This window comes from Coffea eugenioides, chromosome 11, assembly GCF_003713205.1.
Source record: "Coffea eugenioides isolate CCC68of chromosome 11, Ceug_1.0, whole genome shotgun sequence".
Classification (NCBI taxonomy): Eukaryota; Viridiplantae; Streptophyta; class Magnoliopsida; order Gentianales; family Rubiaceae; genus Coffea; species Coffea eugenioides.
This window is the reverse complement of record NC_040045.1, coordinates 52,612,415-52,627,862: the sequence shown is the minus strand read 5'-3', so window position 1 is coordinate 52,627,862 and position 15,448 is coordinate 52,612,415. Positions and strand designations below refer to the sequence as shown.

Here is a 15,448-nt window from a genome sequence, read left to right as displayed (position 1 = left end):
AAGAAATACGGCCCTAAAATGAGACCCTAATGATCTTCTGAGGACTGTCTGTAAAACAAGACTATCAAACAAGTAATACAGCCCTAATGCATTGCTAATCGCTTTATGTTTCTGGTGTACGGCCGTCCCTTGATACCTTCCTAAAAAACTCATGCTCGGCCTACTCAATCATATAATTCACGGGGCAAGGATAGCTTTTGAGATTCATGCCGCTGAAAACAGCAAAGGAGCATCGAGGAATAAACATGCGTGCCCCTGAACCAGCAAAAGCTCTTGCGTAAACACAACCATTTAGCTGGGGTGCGTTGGGGTGTTCAACTACTTTCTTTTTCTCCAACATCAAACACGACGCATTTAATAGATTCTTATGATAAAATCTCAAATCCCAAAATAGCTCCCATCTTCAGCAAGCCTGAAAACTGACATCCCAGTTTCACATATCAGAAGGCGGCGAAAGGTTAGCAACGCTGGAAATCAAACTTCGCAATATATCAATTCTGTCTCATTCAGGCCACAAGGTTCCTGAGCTTCCGGCTGCTTGACCAGATCCCACACCAAACTAAATGGACTGCTTGTTCCCCAGTCATTTCTTTAAACAAAGGAGTAGCGGATTTTTGTTAAGGATGACAAGTAAAAGACAGAATTAGAAAGAGACAGAGAGTCATTTGACAAGGCATAGAACATGTATGAATCCAACTTTCCGATATTTCAAACTTTACAAGGACATACCCAATTCAGCCCACTGGTTTTCAAGAATGCCCCCAGAGGGCTATTAGGCCATTTCATTCAATCAAAACCAAGAAAAAGTCTGATACGGTAACATCTTTATAACGATTGAGGAACAAATTATGCATAAAAGTAAAAGAAGAAATCAGAGAGAGAGAGAGAGCGAAAGAGAGAGTGCGAGAGAGGTAATATTAAACCATTATCTCTCAACCTCCAAAAGACGAACTTTATACCAGCTCTTAGCAATCCCGCACAACTCAATCAACATGACACTCCATGCATGAGCTCCGATTTTAGCCCATCACTATTTTATGCATAGTTCAAGCGGAAAATGTCGTTCAATACATAAAAGCTTCCTTGTGGAGTTGGCATCAAATGGAACATCTGCGCACAAGAAGAAGACATTTAAAAAACAAGAGTAATGTCAAACTAAAAGCCGGTACTACTTGATAACCCAGTCATTGAAATTTATCAACAGAAACAGAATTCAAAAGCACAGTCAACCATATATATCATGGCTCATAAAGGAGAAACTTCATAGAAGGATCTTAAGGCCATTCACAGAATTGCTAGCTTCCAGTAGAATAAAATCATCAAATGTTACTAGCTTACCTGGTGCAGAAACATCTAGGATAACAATGCAAAGTATAAATAGCATCTATAATCAAATAAAGGGGAATCAACTTTTAAGTGATAGGCAACAACAAAGTATTCAGCGACAAGGCAGCCTGAAAAGCAAACAACCAAATAATAGTAACATGGCAAAAAGAGGTGATCAAAATTTTGGATATAAATTCATGAAAATTACCTTTTTTATGAGCAAGCGACATCATGTTGATATACAAAGTTTATTTGGAAAATGACCAACAAAAGATGAGTAAGCCGCATACATCACAAAGACTTGAAGACCCAGTGATGCCACCTGATCAACATACAACCTCACTACAACTACTTCTTGACTTGATCAATTTCTTTGGTGGTAATCTCGACACAAGCATGGAGTTTGGTCTTGTTCAATCACTGCAGAAGGATGATTAGTCTGATAAAAATCATGACCACTCAAGATACAGTTATGAGGAGCTCCTCATCAGGGAAACTGTAGTTTAAGAGGGTTTAAGAAGCCTCGCGTCTGGGTACACCAAAACAAGGTCTTTGGATGGGGGCCTTTAGCTGTTTCTCAGAAGCAAAAATCTAGGTTGAATTTTTCGTGTTGTGCAGGCCTTAAAGCATTGATCAATAACCTTGCCCTTTGTAACATTCCAGACGTCCATCTTAGTTGATGACTATTTGCTTCTGACAATATATTGAAATCTAAAACATGCTGGACCAGTATACAAAACCTACTCATCCAGCAATCCCTCGAGGTGGCAACAACAGCTAGAGAGAATCCATTTAGTCTTAATAATTAACTGAAGATCAGGTGAACAAATGCAAACAACAAATCTTCGCCAGATCAACACCCCATCCTTGACTGAGCATGGCATTTGGCCCCCAACTTTGTGTATCCAATGCTTCTCCAAATTACAATTTACAATGTAGCCAGGTTTAACGTCCTCAGGACAAATGTCGCAAATGCAAAGCACATGTAAAAAGCAGCAAAACAGAGTGAAAAATACTCAACCATGGACAATAAACAGAAGTCAGTCTCTAGGTCTAACGAAAACAAGGCAAGTGACCAGTTTCTCAGTTTTTGGCGATCCCGCTAAAGCCCATAACGGATTCTAACAAAAGCACCATCCATCCCCCCCCCCCCCCCAAAAAAAAAAAAAGCATAGTCAATCAAATTAGAGTCCAATTGAAGCAACTAACCAAACCCACTAAAATATCCATAAATTGCAAAGGACATGTAAAACCCAAATATCCACAGCAACCATACTCTAAACACCGAAAGCATGAATTAAGCTCCAATCTACCAGTTCGCAAAGGAAGGGTAGGCGATGGAAGGAAGGAATACCTGACTAAACTTAAGGGCGTGAGATTCGCCAACGAGTTGGAGATTGCCGCTGACGAAGACGAGCATACCGCCGGCGGGGCCAGAGGGTTGGCAATCAACGGTGGAGATCTGGTGGTGGCACTGCTGGAAGGGGAGGCTAGTAAGCTTGGCAACGATGTTGGCGGAGCCCTGGATCTTCTGGCCCTCGAAAGTCAACATGGAAGCGTCCTGGTAAAGGGTTGAAAGCCCGGCCCGATTCGCGTCGAAGGTGGAGTAGTAGTGCTCCACGAATGCCTTGGCCAACGCGTCTGGATCCATTTCCGATTCTGCCTTTCTTCTTTCTCCCCTTCTCTCTGTCTCTCTCAAGCTCTCGGGTACCCAAATTGCAAGCAAAGCAAGTCAAAACTGTTCAATGCCCTGTTTTTTACGACGTCCTTTTTATCATTTTTGTTCGGCCGGTGCTTGTCGCTTCCCCACTTCTTTATTTGGTTTTTTTTTTTTTTTTTGGGGGATCGCTGAAATAATACGCTGGTAGGAGCCCTGGGTACGTAATTATTTTGGGCCCTCAAAAAGTAAAAAGGTAAACGAAAATCATACAAATAAATTGCCTCCCACGGTAACTTTTACATTCCTCACATAATAAATGATGACTTTTCATTACTCACACATTAGTTTTAGTTTGATTGAACATTTTACATCCTTCTCACAAATGAAAAATGTACACGTTTAGTCCCTAGACTTAATTTTACTCAAGTTTTTGTTGGGAACAAAAACTTGTGCGTACCTCATGCCTCACCAACTTTAAAGACAAAATCAAAAGATTGCAAGGAACGAAGGAAAAACGTACCTCGTATTTTTTCTTCTTCAGCCTATTTTTCCTAACTAAGAAAAGGACAGCAACTATAGCTGCCTTCGACCTTGTTGACGGCGTTGTAGTTGGTTGCCACTACTTTCTGTCACAAAATCACAAGAAAAATTCAACTTTCCTCGCAGTTTTTCACGTAGAATTTGATTTTGATATTAGTTTTTGCAGAAAATAATAATAATAATAATAAAAGTGGGTGAAAAGTTGGGAAAAAAATGGTGACTTTCATCCATTTAATCCCGAAAATTTTTAACCTTTCGGGGTCTGATATAGCAACTTTCCTCATGAAAAGGAGGAAAACAACGTCGATTCGAAATAGCCGGTAGAAATTTTGGTACCGGCCCAACAACGAATTGGGCTCAATGTATCAATCACCCGATATTGTTCGGTCTCATTCCTATAGGCCCCACAGTAGAAATTTTGCTACCGGTCCAACAATGAATTGGGCTCCATGTATCAATCACCCCACATTGTTGGGTCTCATTCAGATAATGATTCAGAGCAAATGTTACGATTATAAACTCGTGTCCAAAGATTATGCACATTAATTACATAAAATGCTTGCAGAAGAAGAAGGGAAAAGGAGAAAAAAAAAAACTTACACTTGACAAGATTGCTCATTGAAATAAAATGATAAGCTTTTGATGGAGTGTTCCGGTACCCAGTCTGGATTATCGCCTGTCATTTTTATCAGCCAGCAGTCTTAATTAGTTGCCACTGTTAGGATTCAGGGAGAAATGTAAGTGCTGCATCGGGTTTTTTAACTCCTGGCCTTTGAAGATCCTAGGAACAAAAATATACCTGGCGCTGGCGTCGACGGCAGGGTTCAAGCCTCGACGTCATCTTTTTCAAGCCTGTCTCCTTATCCACTCGGACACATCGACCTGAACTGCATCATCATCTTCTTCAGCATTTGCTGTAAAAGATTGGAACGTTATGCTCTATAGTAAAGATTGGAAAGTTTGTCAAAATAGCAGAAATGACCCGCCCGCCTGCAACGGCTGTTTCTACTTTCTATATATATATAGAGATTGGAACGTCATATTATATACTACTGTATTGGATTTGCAAATTTCAATCCAAAGTCAGCATTATGACTTACTTCTGAACGCGTTAAGACACAAACCAGGATAATGGTTGGACTGCAACGAGTTGATTCGCTGTTGAAACACATCTATCAATTGTGGAGACCTCCCTGATGTAATTGACGAGTTGATTTATTGCCTAAATATATACTATTTGTGAAGTCCTCATTAATGTAATTGACGGTTAATGTGATTGGTCAAAAAGAATCAAGTCAACTGGACTGGAGTATTAAACAAATCAATCTGAACCGTGATTTTCAAAAAAAAAAAAATCTTGTTTCTGTAGAGCTACCCACGAAAGGCCGGCTGTCTGTTTGCTAATCATACTGTGGATGTTGCGTGGTATTTGGCCATTGTCCCAACTCCACGCCACTTGACTAAGGAGGCTGTTTTTCACAAGTTTCCACGATGGAAAAGTACGCAAGTGCCGTATCAGTATTGTAGACAGACTTGACAATTATTGCCATCTCGTCCAATTAAGCCAACAGACTGAGAGTGCAAGTCCTTCAAGTCTAATCAACAGCAAGGATCAGCATAAACGAGTTTGTGAAAAAAAAAGAAAAACTTGTAAAGGTATCAATCAACTGGTATACAAAGTTCCTTGCCTGAGACTACAAGATAAAGGTGGGATTGATATCACCTTTTTCCGGACAAAATTAACAATTTGTTTGAATTGTTATTTTCTTCAAGAAAAATTTTATATTTTTCGTGAATAAATTTTTCAATCGTCTTTTTATTTCATATACAGCAAATCTTTACAGTATATTTTTTCTTTTAATAAAAACTCCATACAATAGTACGCTCCTAACATTTTGCAGAAAACAGATGAGTGTACGCCTAAGTAAGATATTACATTTGAAGTTGTTAAAATCAATAATGTGTCCCATCCCCATTAAAATTTGGTGTTTTACAATTTACACAGAGACCGTAGTCCGTACATCATAAAATGGAAGAACCCCTGTATTTGTATTCACAGATGAAAGAAAATCCCCTGGCAAATGCCCCAATCATCGTGTGGATAAGCACGAAGTACAGTCCAATGGATAGAGACTGGATGTGTTGGCTGCCTGCATCTAAAACAGGATTAAGACTGCGTCTGTTTTGCCGTAAAGAAAGAACGTACAGGAGTTCCAATATCTGATGGGAAAATGCCAAGAAAATGGTACATATGCAATTTGATGCTGGAAGAGTCATTATTTTGTTCTCTTTTGTAACGTATTGCGGGCTACCATTTGATTTGACACCCAAAAAAAATTTTTTTTTTTTTTTTTTTTTAAAAAAAAAGGCTCAATCCAAACGGACCAGTGGCCCCTGAAATCTGAAACATGATGAATTGTCGCTTCAATGTTCTCTCCATCAAAAAGTCGCAAGAGTGTGTGTCCCATTGCCAGGCTCCCCACAATCTTGGAAGGATCTAAGCTTCTTCAGTCTCAAATCCGTCCCTCCCATTGCCATCAATACTCTATTTTTGGACTGATGATTAGAGGATAATGATGCAGATTACAAATGAATCAATGCTGCAAACGTGAAAGAAATTGAGCATAAGCTCGAGCGTTTCTACTTCTGGATGCTCCTCGCACTGCTCGTTTCTACTTCTGGATGGTTTGCTTGCATCATCAATACATTTTCTGATCACCTTTTTATCTCACATGTATCATATAAAAAAAAATGCTACAGTATTTTTTCACAGAATTATCTCAAATAATTTACAATTCAATCACACTCATAGCTATTATCGAGACAATCTCATCGGACTAATTTATTATTATCAGTTATTCAGAATGTAAATCATCCGCAGTATTCTTATCTCAAATTTCACATCAAGTCTCTCTTTACCCAGTATTTTATTCAAGAATAAAACTGTATCTTTGGAGTTGTCCTCTTATTTTATGTCCACGGTCAATTTCAAAATAAACACGAATCTTTTTACCACATGTTGTCGTGGCAACGTGGTGCACATTGGCACTTGCTTTGCTGGCTTTGTGAAGGGGGAGTGTGCATTTATTTGCTTGTGATGATAATAAAATTAACGGAACATTATTGAAAGAGACGTATAATGACAAACTTGCTTAATATGTACTAATTCAATTGAAAGAGACGTATAATGACATTATAATGCAAGTTTGTCAGACGGGTATCAATAAACATTTTGTTCGTTAATTGTTTTTACCAGAATGAAATTAGTTTGAAAAAAAGTATTAAAACATACAGGAATAATAAATATTAGTGCATGCACTTAAATGATAAATTAAGTGATGGAGACAATTGGAGAAAGTTTTGAATTGCACAGGAAAAAACTAGCTAACAGCTCAATAATTAGCTGGATTATGGATATCTTCAGAATTAGCCACTTGCCCTGTCAGTAATATGTCGATCAAGACAAATTTTACATAGAAAATGAAGGTGATTGCTTTCAGATTTTGTCTGGAAGGTCGGCATTTATTTTTGGGTTTTTTCATTAGATTCGCTGACAGACAAGAATTCTATTTAACTAATCATCTATATATACATACTAATAATTATTATCTTCAATTTTCTTAATTAATGTTACCTTTCCAAAAAATCTAACACCTGGAAGCCCAACCTCCCCCCCCCCTCCTCGAAATTGGCAAACACTTGAGTAGACCCATAGACTCAATACTCAATGTATGTAGATCTTGTGAGTTTTCCCTCTCAAAATTGACAAACACTTGGATAGATTTAGACACAGGGAATTTCAAAATTTGGATCACTAGATTTATAAGACGAAGTGTAACCATATATGGCTCCGTTTGGTACTAGAATTTCAATAATTTTTTATACCATTTTGCCGAAACAATTGGCTGCCTTTTATGCAATGGTATAAGAACTTTTCATTTGTGTACTACCTACACATTCATACAGGCATTATTGGAAAGGAAGTTTAATACGTATATATTTACTTCTTAAAGAACCCCAAGATCTTTAAATACGTATATTGCGTCGCAGGTTATGTGGACAAGATATGAAATTATCTATTGTATTTGATTCTGACGGAGATTTCTCAAATTTGACTAGTTCCGGTCTTCAATTTCGCAGGAGAAAGATAGAGATTTTGAGAGGTACTTTAAAATAACAACGCGGAGCTCATAATTGGAGGAAAGTTTGGCGGGGAAAGCTTTTTGTTCTTTTGTAGGGATAATTTCAGAAACCTCCTTTCTGATTATTTCACTAGTCTCCCTTCAAATTTTAAAATTTACACTAACCTCTTTTAAAGTTAATTATCTTATAATATTTAGATCCAATCAATAATAAAAATGTGATATTAGGAGAGAGAATATAACATGGTCCACTATTACCCCTTATTTATTATATTATTTAATGAATTTAAAACCAATCCATACATTAAAGAAAAATACTAAAATTTCTATTTATTATCATAGATCAAATTACATATAGCATATTATTCTATATTATTCACTTAAAGTAAGATCCAAAGTTACATACTCATTGTCAAACATAATCAATAACAAATAATCAAAAAAATTTGCAATCGAAACATTATAGAGAACAAACATTAACATCATAAATATTCTTATCAACATATTAAAGTTAGTTGTTTAACTAAAAAGAATAATTTGAATCTTATATTAAGTGAAATATATAGAATGATATATTATTTTTTAATACTATAAGTGATTTGATCTTTAATGATAAACATTAAATTCCAATGTTTCTCTTTAATGTGTGGATTGTTATTAGATCAACTCAATGATATAGTAGTTGATGGGCAATGAAGGAATCACGTTATCTTCTCTTTTCTAATATCACTTTTAATTACTAATTGAAACTAGATGTTATGAGATAATAAATCTTGATGGAGGTTAGTATAATTTTTGAAACTTAAAAGGCAAGTGAAATAGTTAGAAATCTCTCTGAAATTATACCTCTTTTGTATGAATGAACATAGCTTGGTAGGTTATATTTCTAAGGATTACACGAGCTAAAATTTTTATATGTTGTTAATGTATAATTTTTTTACACTAACATATTTAAATCATGTTATATAATATGATTTAAAATTTAAAATTCAAATCATGCATATATAATATACATTTTATAGTTATTAGTGTAAAAAATCACTACACTGTCCGTTGATAAAAGGTTAATCCTTTGCATTGATCGCATCAAAGGAACCATTTTGAACAGAATAATTTGTTCTAAACAAATTTGTTATAGTACGCAAGTATAAGGGTGGACTATGGCTGCTGTCATATAATTTGGGTAAACGTGTCATTGGTTCCAATCATGTAGGAAGACCAAGGTTAACGCGGAGCTTTGACTCTTGCTGTTGACGCCAGCGTTGTTTCGAGTTCCTAGTTACTACTATTTTTATTCTTTTTCTGAGGTACTCGCTCTATTTCAATTATTTAGTTATGTTTCAAGAATCAAAATTTTAAAAATAGAGATTTGATTGTGATGTTTATACTTTTCTTTTTAATTTTATTTCCATAAATTCAAATTTTAAATTTGAATGTTAACATGCATATGATTAGAAAAAATAACTATATTTAAAATATAGAATAAAAAATGCTTTAACTTTTTTAATATGAAAAATATTTTGGTACATCAAAAAATAAAAAAGTATGATACTTTCAATGGAATAAAGAGAGTATAACAATTCTTTTGATACATATGCAACAATCTAATTTTTTTTTTGGGCCTTGTTTAAAGGCGCAAAAAAAAGGGTGTCACTGCAAACTTGAAGGATCCCGTCAAGCAACAAATGAAGTAAAAGCCTATGTGGTATATAATTTATACAAAATCTGAAGGGTTTCAAACGTGAGTCAGAAATCACAATATGTCGCAATAGTTGTTTGTGTCGTTGGCAATTCATTCTAGTATATTATACGGATAATTTCAAAAGCCTCCTTTGAGATTTCTGACTATTTCAATAGTTTCTTCTCAATTTTTAAAAATTACACGAAACTTCATCGTGATTTATTATTTTGTAATATTTAGACCCAACTAATAAGTAAAAAGTGATATTATAAGAGAGAAAATAATATGATTCCACCATTACCTCTTATATACTAAATTGATTAATTAATACGATACCTACCCAAAAAATAAAGAATATATTATAATTTGTTATTATCGTCAGTGATTAAATCACACGTGATATAAAAAATAGTATATTATTCTATATGTTTTGTTTAATGTAAGACTTAAATTGCCCCGTTTAGATTGCTATTTTTAGGAGTTTTTATAATAAAATGTATTGTAACGATTTGATATATGTGAGATAAAAAAAAAGTTAGTTGAAAAATGTGTTTACGAAAAAGTAAAAAAAAATTTCTGCCAAAAATCACAATCACAACAAGGCAATGATCAAGAACAAATAATTAAAAAAATCTATAAAGAAAATATTATAAACAATGAATTTTAATACCATACAATTATCAGCAATTAATCTTAATATGTTGACAAGAATATTTATCATGTTAAAGCTTATTTTTTATAATATTTTGGTTGCAAATTTTTTGATTATTTGTTATTGATCATGTCTAACAATGATTATGCAATTGAAAAGAAAAATTTAGATCTTATATTAAGTGAAAAATATCATATGATATACTATTTTTTGATACTATATATGATTTGATCTCTAATGATAAATAACAAAATTTAGTATATTTCTTTATTGTGTAGATTGTTATTAAATTAATTAAATCATATAGTAGATGAAGGGCAACAATAGAATCGATTGAGTTTAAATGTTACAAAATAATTAATCTCATGAAAGATTAGTATAATTTTTATAATTTGAAGGGAGTCCAGTGAAATAATTAGAAACCTACTCTATCCTAATATAGGGTGAGGGGTATCCTAAAGAGACTTGTGCTAGGGACTAATGAATATACAGATTCAACTAGATAAATGGAGTTGGTCAATTAAACTCGATTTGTTTGCTTGAGCGGTATACCATAATTTATCCAAAATCCGACGGGTTTCAAATGCGAGTCACAAATGACAATAGTAAAATAGTACTATGGCGCAATAAAATAGGCAGGGCTGTCAGTGTCGATGGCAATTCATACTTTCTAGAATATTATATTGGCGGTTATAGTGTGCACTCATTTCTTAAATATATTGATCCTTGGAGTCGAGTCATCAGCTTCTATCTTCTTCCCTCCCGGCTTTCATGCTCCGGTCTGCAATTTTCAGCCATTTTTAAAAGAGTAACAAAGAAACTCCTTCCAGCAACGCCAAAAAAAAAAGTGCCTTCTTTTACTTTCCCTTCTTGAATACCTCCAACGAAGCATCAAATCCCTTCTTGAATACCTCCAACGAAGCATCAAATCCCTTCTTGAATACCTCCAAAGAAGCATTAAATCCCCTATTGAAAGTGGTGCTCACAACCAACCAACCAACAGATATTCCCCAACAACATTAACAGAGACCCAAAGGGATTCTAGGTTGACTTGGACAGAAAAGTATTAGTAGTAGTAAGAATTATGGTTGTTTCTTTCAAAGAAAGGCTTGGTTTGTTCGTCAATAATAGATGGCTGGTATTTGTGGCTGCAATGTGGATTCAATCCTGTGCTGGAATTGGGTATCTGTTCGGAAGCATATCACCCACCATAAAGACCTCTTTAAACTACAACCAGAGGCAGATTGCCAGGCTCGGGGTGGCCAAGGACCTCGGCGATAGTGTTGGATTCTTGGCTGGGAGTTTGTGTGAGATATTGCCTCTATGGGGGGCCCTTCTTGTTGGTGCTGTTCAGAATTTTGTTGGATACGGTTGGGTTTGGCTCATCATTACCGGTCGAGTTCCTGTGCTCCCGCTGTGGGCTGTGAGTTTTTTTCTTTTCCAATCATCAACATCCAATTCATTTCTCATTCGTTCACCTCTTGTTTGATGTTCCCGAATAGTCTCTTGGTTTGATTTCTTTCATCTTATTTAAGCGTATCTGATATGAAGCTAATGCATCAACTTTCAACTGGGTGTGGGTAGGTTCTTGTTTCGTTCAACTCAACCGAAACACGATTTTGGAACCGTTCATTAGATAGTCGATACCACACCATTATGGAAGCTGCGAATGTATCTTTTTGTCTTTTGATCTGTCTCAGAGATCGAGTCGGGAGTCTTGCGTGTGCAATTAATTGTTCAAGCTGGGCATTTTTAAGATAACAACCGTTACTTCAAATTCCGCTTTCTTCCTGCTTTCATTGATTGATTGTGCTTTGGATGGTGAATATCCTGGGGCGTTCTGCATGCGGGGATTGAGGAGTGGGGGTTACCTTCTACCGTGCGATTTTTTTTTTCTTTTAAAATTCCTCTTATCTGCTACAATTCATCGCCCACGTTGTTTTGGTTTCTGTCAGAGATGGATTCCATAGCTGGCCTCAATGATTAGCCACAAATTTCTCATAGATAACATAAATTATGGTAGTAAATGATAAATCCTCTAAAGGGCGTGGACTTTGCTTGACGTGAAGTTTGGTCAATTATGATATTGGGCATCACAAGTTCATTTGACTGGAAAATGGCTCTTTCCTAATACGCTCATGAAGCTGCATTGTCTATCTGTTCATATTCCAATCTTTCTGGACATTGCCATTGACAAAGTGCTTTAGAGCACCATTCTCTTTGCTTTCCCTTAATGTTTTCAAAATCTTTTGCTCTCAAAAATATTTGTTTTGGTGGCAGAATGTTAGTTGTTGGATGATGAGAAACAATTACAATTTACTATAAACAAGACCATGATTATACTTTTTCCTTTCCTGTCATGGCACATACCTTTAATTATGAGTGTCTTGTATCTTTTCTATCAGGTTGCTGCAACCATGCTATGGAAAGTTTTCTTTTGGCATTATATTAATGAAAAGTAAATCTTTTGCCCATTGTATGTTGGAATTGCTCTGGCTTAAGAGATTGTGGTACATATATTAGATTTCCCAGTTTTGCAAAGAACAGAAACTGGTGGAATTGGAAGAAATATCCGTTGCCAAATTTAAATGCCATAAAAAGATGAATTATGAAGATAATTGGTGATTCAATCCCATAAATTACAAAATTCAATTAGAAAATGCATTGAAGATGGAAATGAGGCTCTTTTTTCGTAAGCGTACCTGTTTAATCATTTTTTTTTTTGGGTTCAAGTAAATGTTCAATCACCACAAGGAGTTTGTCCAAAGTAAAGAGGATGAATTGTATAACTTTCCATAAAAAGAGACATCAGTTGTCAGTAGAATTCATCTTATTTTGGGTTGTGATAGATGAGCATTGGTTGAATGACTGGACTGAGATCCAACTGGTTGCTCGATCTGGAGGTGACACATTTGTTTCATAAGCTGAAATATAACAAGCATCCTGTTTGAATTTATAGTTTCTTTTTAATGCTTAAGTAAACTTTCAAATTTTTTTCATCGACTACCTCAACTAGGTGTGAATCATTTTTCCCCATAAAAATTTCAGATGTGCATACTGATATTCATCGGCACAAATGGTGAGACCTACTTTAATACTGCAGCTCTAGTATCATGTGTGCAAAACTTCCCAAAAAGTCGTGGTCCTGTAGTTGGTATCCTAAAAGGATTTGCTGGTTTGGGTGGTGCTATCTTAACTCAAATATATGCTGTCATCCACTCCCCAGATCATGCTTCACTCGTGTTTATGGTTGCAGTAGGACCAGCAATGGTGATTTTGGCTTTCATGTTCATTGTCAGGCCTGTTGGCGGTCACAAACAAATCCGCTCAACTGATGGATTATGCTTCTCCTTCATCTATAGCATATGCCTAATTTTAGCTGCTTACTTGATGGGGGTAATGCTTGTTGAAGATCTGATTGATCTGAGCCACACTGTTATCACAATCTTCACACTGATTCTATTTGTACTCCTCATAGTTCCCGTTGCAATCCCTGTCGTATTGAGCTTTTGTGAAGAGCCAAGAGTTCCAGCAGAAGATCCCCTTCTGCCAACTGAGCCAGAAAAACAAGAGCCTGGAAAATCTGCTAATGATAATCATGAAATCATTTTTAGTGAAGTTGAAGATGAAAAACCTAGGGAAGTAGATATGCTTCCAGCTTCAGAAAGGCAAAAGAGAATTGCCCAGCTTCAAGCCAAGCTAGCCCAAGCAGCTGCAGAAGGAGCTGTAAGGGTTAAGAGGAGAAGGGGCCCACATAGAGGGGAAGATTTCACCTTGACCCAGGCCTTGATAAAGGCTGATTTTTGGCTTATCTTTTTCTCCCTTCTCTTGGGTTCTGGATCTGGTTTAACTGTGATTGATAATCTGGGTCAGATGAGCCAGTCTTTGGGGTATGATAACACGCATGTATTTGTTTCCATGATCAGCATTTGGAACTTCCTTGGTCGCATTGGTGGTGGTTACTTTTCTGAAAAGATAGTCAGGTAACAATCTTCTTGTCCACTTCTGCAGGAGGTTAAGCAAGAACACCCCCCCCCCCTTTTTGTTCTGAGTAATTCTTCCCCTGATGCAACCTTGTCATGATAATAAAACAGGGACTATGCTTATCCAAGGCCAGTCGCCATGGCTGTTGCCCAAGTCATAATGGCAATTGGACATTTCATCTTTGCTATGGGTTGGCCTGGGGATATGTATGTCGGAACTCTTTTGGTTGGGCTTGGCTATGGAGCCCACTGGGCAATTGTGCCGGCTGCTGCTTCAGAGTTGTTCGGCTTGAAAAAGTTTGGTGCTCTATACAACTTTCTGACTCTTGCGAACCCTGCTGGGTCATTGGTATTCTCAGGCATTATTGCCAGCAGTATATATGACACAGAGGCTGAGAAGCAAGCCCAGGAGCACCATCATGGTCCACAAGTTGCACGATCATTGTTATCGACCGTTCTTTCTCTGGATGAGCCTTTAAAATGTGACGGTTTCTATTTGCTTCTTCCTTGACCTTCCCATGATTATGTCTGGACTTTGTGTTATTGCAGTTCTTCTGAGCATGATTCTCGTGTATCGGACTAGGGTTGTCTATGCTAATTTGTATGGAAAATCCCGTACATAACTTGCCAATGAAGCATGTGAACAGGAAGAGTCTCTGTACCCTATGCAAGTTCGTAAAGCATTTCACCTTCTCCAACTTGTATTTCGAGATGTATTTGTGCAAGTATTCCAGTGCACTCGTCCCAGACACAGCAAGCAAGAAAGTAGATGCCTTAGTGTCATTGTTATGCTATTGAGTAGCATTGTGGTGGAGTTGGTTATTCTTTTTCGAGTACCAGACAGTGCAGATTTCTTCTTGTTTTTTCAGTGTGATTTTCTTAGACTTAAATTAGATCATGTCCAAAATATATATATATAAAGAGGGAGAAACGGTACTTTGAGTGCAAGTCAGTTTGGAACTAATGCACAAGCTGCTTCTGTTCTCCAAGAAAGTCCTTTGCCTTCAGATGTTCAGTTATTTAGATTTTTGTGCTGGTACCAGTGGTAATTTAGTCTTATGAGAAAGTGGGATTACAACTGATTAATCCTAATTGAATATCCGTCTTTCAGGGTTTTTCTGAGAATTAGTAGCATAGCCGGATAGAATGGATATCTAACTCAGTTAACATTTCGGGGAAGGGAATATAACTACCGTTGCAGCAGTCGTTCTTATGCTAAATCAAACGGTACTACTTCATTGTGGATATCCTTCTTGTTGATCTCCATTAGGAATCCTTGTGAAATGGGAATATGCCCAATGATGGTAATCGATGGATGATATGCCATCCAACCAATTTTAATGTAGACACCAGTTGAAATTAGGGTCAATAGGAACAAGGACGTCATTTAGCTGGAACTTCACCCACTGACAGGCTTGAAAAACGAAGATGGGCTCACTCACATGCATGGGAATGGTTTAACAA

At 36.5% G+C, this 15,448-nt stretch overlaps 2 protein-coding genes across 2 annotated transcripts; one reads left to right on the top strand and one right to left on the bottom strand.

Annotated features, from left to right (window-relative positions):
- Positions 1-643: 643 nt before the first annotated feature.
- On the bottom strand, positions 644-3,111 carry LOC113753117 (nuclear transport factor 2B). The gene is made up of 2 exons (XM_027297212.1): positions 2,681-3,111; positions 644-1,110 (listed from the first exon to the last, which is right to left on the bottom strand). Exons 1-2 carry the CDS (start codon positions 2,975-2,977, stop codon positions 1,036-1,038), a joined length of 372 nt encoding a protein of 123 aa, XP_027153013.1. The 5' UTR covers positions 2,978-3,111; the 3' UTR covers positions 644-1,035.
- A 7,807-nt stretch (positions 3,112-10,918) lies between these two features.
- On the top strand, positions 10,919-14,911 carry LOC113754010 (protein NUCLEAR FUSION DEFECTIVE 4). Its single transcript, XM_027298321.1, is given in 4 exon segments — positions 10,919-11,424; positions 13,050-13,984; positions 14,096-14,474; positions 14,476-14,911. Coding segments are annotated over 4 exon segments (1,785 nt in total). The 5' UTR covers positions 10,919-11,085; the 3' UTR covers positions 14,608-14,911.
- The last annotated feature ends 537 nt before the right edge of the window (positions 14,912-15,448 follow it).